A 6,275-nucleotide genomic window follows, 5' to 3' on the forward strand; every position below is an offset into this window, starting at 1 on the left:
TGGCGAAACAGATGTCATCGTCCGATCCGAGCATCCGATTGGACTGGGCCTTCATGTGGTCCGCCTTTCTGGGCGGGGTTTCGGCCAGATGCTAGTTTGGCCCTCCTACGCCGCGCATGTCTGGAATAATGGAATAACTGACTCAGGACAACTGTATGTTGTGTGCATATGGTTCCGAGAACCGTAACAATATATATATATATATATATATATATATATATATATATATATATATATATATATATATATATATATATATATATATATATATATATATATATTAATACTGAAAGCTCGTTGGACATGTGGCTGTATGGACATGTGGCTCGTTTTCCTGACGCTGATCCTGCTCACCAGATTCTCTCAGTGCGGGAGTCTCATCAGTGGAGGAGGCCAGTGGGCTGACCACGTTCCTCGTGGTTGCAGCAGGTTGACCATCATCTCAAGGAGATGGGTATGGGCCTGGCATCTGCCTGGGGGATGGCCAGACGGAGGCCCCTGGAGTACCGGCGGAAAGTGGACGCAGCGACGTGCTGTTCTGGCACATGCTCCCATACCTGACCTGAATACTGAAGGACCAATTTTGTGATCCTCCTCGCGGTCGCGTCACGTTTTACTCGGTACTGTGACCTGGACTGAAAGAAACTTCGTACCTCTATGAGTGCATCACACATAGTGGCAATAGTGAACCTTCAACACTGAAGCAGAACAAACACTTTTCGTTTTACATTAGTTTACATGGCGACGTGTGACGACACCGCTGACAGGCGTAAGGACGTCATGACATCATCAGTCATTCGTTGACGTCATTACGTCTATCGTCGACACACCGTCACTGCTCAGAGGTGTAATTCCACTCCTCGAAAATAGCGTTTGCAATGTAAAACCCTCTTCTGCACATGCTGACTACCTCAGAATGTGAATTTGACACAAAAAATGTAACAAGAAACATTGTATCTATTCATTAACACTGAAGGACCAATTTTGTGCTCCTTCTAGCAGTCGCGTCACGTTTTTCTCGGTAGTGACCTGAGAAGTTTTGACACGGTGTTTGTACATCAAAGTAGACACGTGCACAAATCAGAAGACTTCTTCACAAGGAGTAGTGTACACCAAAAATGTCGTGTACAAGGACGTTGTGTAGGCCTCATTAGGTAAGGCCATGGAGTACATCGACTGGGATTCGGCTCTCACAAGAGCCGCCACTGGTTGTCATACTGGGCTCATGGAACGGAATCCGTCTGTGACGGTGTTTCGGCTAGTATATGTATATCAATATATATTTTGATGACTAGCAAATACAACCTGTCACTTTGCAGAAGGGTATATTAAGTCGGGGGAGGGGGGGAGCGAGTAATGGTTGGGAGAGTGAGGAAGGGAGGGGGAGCAAGAAATGGGGGAGAGTGAGTAAGGGAGGGGAGAGAGAGTGAGGCCTCTCCACACGTTGCTATCCACTCTGGGAGGGGGGAATGAGCGAGGAGGATGGGGAAGAGAGTGGCCTAGCGGGGAGGGGAAGGGGGTGGTCTGGACATGCGTTTGATATGAGGATATGAGGGAAAGTTGGGGTGGGGGTGTGGGGAATGGTCCCTTTATGTGGCATTAGTGCAGCATTGAACGAAATTGGGTACGTTCAAACAGCACATTCAAACGGATCATACAAAACAACGCCCAGACACTGCCCAGAGACGTCTATGAGTAGTGGAGGGCTTTTGGAGGAGGTAAACTGAGGGAAGGGGAAGGGAAGGAAGGGCGTTTTCCTTCAATTGTCAAAAAAGCTGCGCCAGTGTTCGTGCCTGTTGGATTCGCACAATCTTTGACACCCCTTCCTCTCCTCAACTTCCAGAGAGTTGTATGGTGGTGGAGGGGGTATGGTAGTTGGCAGAAGGACACGTGAAAGGATGGAAGAGAAGTCAGAGAGAGGAGATGGAAGGGAAGGCAGTGAGAGGAGAGGGGGAAGGCAGGGTGAGGGGAGTGGAAGGCAGTGTGAGGAGAGGGGGAAGGGAGGCACCGTATGGGCAAGAGAAGGAAGCGTGAGGGTCGGGTAGGCAGCGTACCAGGGCATTACCAGGGTGATAAAACATGCTGAAACGGCAATGACACGAATCAATTCTACCCCCATACGCGTTCCTCCAACCTCTTCACATGCACACTGAGCACACACCTCACGGAGAGTCATTTGTACCTCGTTCGTGTTGTGCTGTCTTAATTTTCCTCTTCGTTTTGAAATACTGCAGCTGTCGATTATATTATTGATATATTGCAGCAACTATTAGTACATTTATATTAATATTTTGTCATGAAAGCATATCACACACAAAACGGTAAAAAGTAAACAGCCTCCGTAGTTGTGTCGAAAAACAACGAATGGACCCCCTGTGCCCTGTGGTCCGTATAGTCATGTATTGCGAAAGCAGGTTTAGCGAGCGCAACGTTGCACTCAATGAAGTTTCACTTTCTACATGTTTCTTAATCTTTTCTTCACTGAACATAATCACTCGAACAGTCGAAAAAAGTTAAGTTTAATGCTTTGTTTAAATAAATACACTTAGTTGTAAAAATCACTAAATTCGTTAAAAAAAAAAATTCAGATTTCACTCCGATTTCGACAGTTATTTAGTCCACCAGATGCGATTCTCAAACACGAGATAATATTTTGATTATATACTTTAATTAGTCTGTGAGTGTAGATCGAGTTTCCAGGGCGAAGCTTGTTCGATTCGGCCAAATTAAGACTCCTGCGAGGCGAATTGGCGCTGACCAAGGATAATCCAATCATGGAGGTAAACCGTTAATTATTTTCAAAAAGGGATGTTTGAATTTAACCAAACACCCAATTTAAATTCATGCACTTCCTTGGAGTTCCCTTCGTCGTCTGCAAAGTTTGGGGTCCGTAGGTTTCATGGTTTTGGAATTATCGATGACACACGCACTCCAACACTCTCTGACATTTATTAGCATAGATATTCTTTTATCGAGGTAAATGATACGTTTGAAAAGGTCTGGTATTTAATTTGTTTAATACATACTATCCTTTATCACTCTCACTATAATTCACGGACTGGTGGGTGTTTGTTAATTGCCGGAATCCTTCGGATTTTGACAATTATGTTGGTCGGTTGTGTGTGTCATTCTGTGTGTCTGTCTGTCTGTCTGTTTGTGTGTTTGTTTACCCTGTAGCAGCCACACCGTTTCAGCGATCATGACCAAACTGGGTACAGACGTCGGCGATGGTCCACCTTAGACGCTTGTCATTTTTGGTGAATCTAGGTCAAAGGTCAAGGTCAAGGTCACCGAAAAACCGAAATTATTATTTTCGCAATAACGTCCGCTAAAATGGTCGTATCGACTTCAAACCAAATCCACAATGTGCATCTTCCAATTCTGCATCCAACCATATGTCTCATTGGGGTGTCACACCAACACCCTTCATAGCGGTTGGGGGTCGAATGTCAGGGGGTCGGTCAAAACTTTCAAATTGCAATAAAAACGCCATTTCGATCCCGATTGACTTCCAATTTGGCATGTGGTATCTTGGTATGAGTGTCCTTTATATGCCAAAAATGATGAAATTTGGTTTAGCCACTTCCGGTTACCATGGCAACAAAGTTCAAGTGTTGTAAATTCGTTGTTATTGGTTTCATTCCAGGGAGGTTTCATCTCACGCATGAACAGCTTGTCACTATTTGAAGTCACAAGGTCAAGGCAAATCTGGTGACCTTGAAAGATCCAACTCCAGGTTTTCGTTTTTTTCAGAGATCATGGAGATATGACAGTTATTCTGGCAATTCCTTGCTCAACGAGCAATTTCATTTGTTTGTTTGTCACGCTACTCTTCCAAATCTGGGCTTATTACATACAGATTTGCTGTATAGGATGAGCATGACCCAAATTAATGGATCGGGGTGTTTTTAGATCCTTGTGGAGGATCTCTTAAGTCTGACTCACATTGTTCTTCATCTTCTTCTTGTGGACTTTTTTGTTTCACAGCCAACAGTTTTCATAGAAACTTCCTGAAACTTGGCATATATAATTATGTAAAAATACCCTGCGCAGACAGTAACCATCTCCGATTTAGAAAATTCCTCCGAGAAAAAAAGTTATGACGTCAAAATATCTCCGCTAATGGAAATCGCCGAAACAATTATCTCCGAAACTAGGCAAGCTTTTTGAATTCTGTTTGCGGGAATCGAACAGTACAGGGTATTAGCAGAGATGAATTACCGCACATACGATACATCACTATGACGTCATATCAATTTTTATGACGTCATTCCTATTTTTTGACATTTTTTTTGTTTCACAACCCAGAGTTTTCATCGGATTTTCGTGAAACTTGCCATGTATATGCAGAAAGCCCACGCGCAGGCAGTAACCATCTCCGATTTTGGAAATTCTTCCTCGAAAAAAAGTTGACGTCATAATATCTCTGCTAATGGAAATAGCCTAAAAAATTATCTCCGAAACTTGGCAACGTTTTTGAATTCTGTTTGCGGGAATCGAACAGGGCGTTTGCAGAGATGAATTACCGCACATATGATGCATCACTATGACGTCATATCAATTTTTATGACGTCATTCCTATTTTTTGACATTTTTTTCTTTCACAACCCAGAGTTTTCATCGGATCTTCGTCAAACTTGCCATGTATATGCAGAAAGCCCACGTGCAGGCATTAACCATCTCCGATTTTGGAAATTCTTCCGTGAAAAAAAGTTGACGTCATAATATCTCCGCTAATGGAAATCGCCTATAGCATTATCTCCGAAACTAGGAAAGCTGTTTGAATTTTGTTTGCGGGAATCAAGCCGGGCATTAGCACAGATAATTTATCGCCAACCTGATACATCACAATGACGTCATATTCGTTTTTATGACGTCATCATTAAGAGGACGAGGATCTTAGCTCATTTTCGCTTGTTTGTTTTCCGACACAGAGTTCTCAGTTGCCTATACACCGCCCAAATAAAGGTACGCGTCAGAAGAACGTGTTGCACGCTTGGAACAACATCGCCCCTGTTGGTCGGGTACTCTGCTCGTCTCAAAATGTATCAAGACTTGATATGTCGAAGACGATCCAATCTTGTCGTTCTGCGCCGTCTTACGGGAAATCGTTGACTGATCATTCCATGATTCGCTGACGCCATCCGTTAGATATATTCGTACCGCTCCATCCGCCCTTTGTTCTGCTGCTTCGTTAACTTGTTGTAAAATATTAAAGTCTGAGTACATTTTATCGAGACGCATGATGATCCTTGATTCATCCGTCCCTGCTCACGTGAGAATGTGCGGGGTCAAATTTTTGAATGCGTTATTTGTTGTTGGTCAGACAGAGTAAGTTAATTTTGTTCCCCACACATTACCTCGTTGTCGTGATGTTTCTGCGCTTTTACTTATTTCGTATTTTTTCAATAAGTATTCCTTTCCTCGTGGGGCATGCTCCGGGCGGTGTGAGAGCCGTGGCCTCCTCGGGTGGTGTACGGTTTAAAATTTTTTTTTTTTTTTTTTAATTTTAATTTTTATTATAAACCGAAGTATGAAAACATGAAAGTGCGCCGTATTATTACAATTTATCGGCGCGATACGGAGAGTGTTGTATTTAGAGGAAAGCCAAATGGCGCGTCGTCGGACTTGCGATGCATTGGACTTGAACAAAGTGCCGGTAACCGACTGATGTATTCCTCCCGGAAAGGGTTCGTGGTGTAGCGTTATCGTCCGTTCGGGGTCGTGCGACGTTTGAGGTCTTCCGCGAAAACGTGTGTGGCCGGCGTGTCCGTTTTCCTGTCGAGCTCGTGGGTTGTGGGCCGCGCGGTATGCAGCGGTAGCGGATTGCAAGGACTAGGCCTGAGGCGCTCGAATCGCCGGGGCTCGGCTGCGGCGGCGGCCGGTCATGGGGAACACTGCGTCGTGTTGTGTGGCCGGGAGTCCGAAGACAAGGCGGGGCCGTTCAGGTTTAAGGGTCGACGAGGCGTACAGAACGACCGGGGAGCTGGGCCGTGAGGACACTGCGTTCAACCTGCAGCACATCAGTGACAGGGAAGCGCTGGACGGTAAGTGTGGAGGTGATTGTGGGGGTGATTGTGGAGGTGGTTGTGGGGGTGATTGTGGAGGTGGTTGAGGGTGTGGTTGGGGGGGTGCTTATGGAGGGGGTGGTTGAGGGTGTGATTGAGGGGTTGATTATGGAGGGGGTGGTTGAGGGTGTGATTGAGGAGTTATGGAGGGGTGATTGTGGAGGGGGTGATTGTGGAGGTGGAGGGGTGATTGTGGTTGAGGGGGTG

The 6,275-nt window shown here is 45.1% G+C and overlaps 1 protein-coding gene across 3 annotated transcripts in view; it reads left to right on the top strand.

The window, feature by feature from the left end:
* The first annotated feature begins 5,520 nt into the window (after nucleotides 1-5,520).
* LOC147014253 (cyclin-Y-like) overlaps nucleotides 5,521-6,275 on the top strand; it is a 71,766-nt gene continuing 71,011 nt past the window's right edge. The window contains exon 1 of one of the 3 annotated variants that reach the window (XR_015050696.1): nucleotides 5,521-6,047. Coding sequence is in view for 2 of the 3 variants with exons in the window: in XM_085852052.1 (XP_085708178.1) it covers nucleotides 5,888-6,047 (160 nt within the window). In the remaining variant the exon portion in view is untranslated. The remainder of the gene's footprint in view (nucleotides 6,048-6,275) is intronic. The other 2 variants (XM_085852052.1, XM_085852053.1) reach the window with 2 other exon arrangements.

The sequence above is a fragment of the Eptatretus burgeri genome, chromosome 13 (genome assembly GCF_056783735.1).
Source record: "Eptatretus burgeri isolate ZD-2024b chromosome 13, Ebu_testis_v1, whole genome shotgun sequence".
In the NCBI taxonomy this organism is placed as follows: Eukaryota; Metazoa; Chordata; class Myxini; order Myxiniformes; family Myxinidae; genus Eptatretus; species Eptatretus burgeri.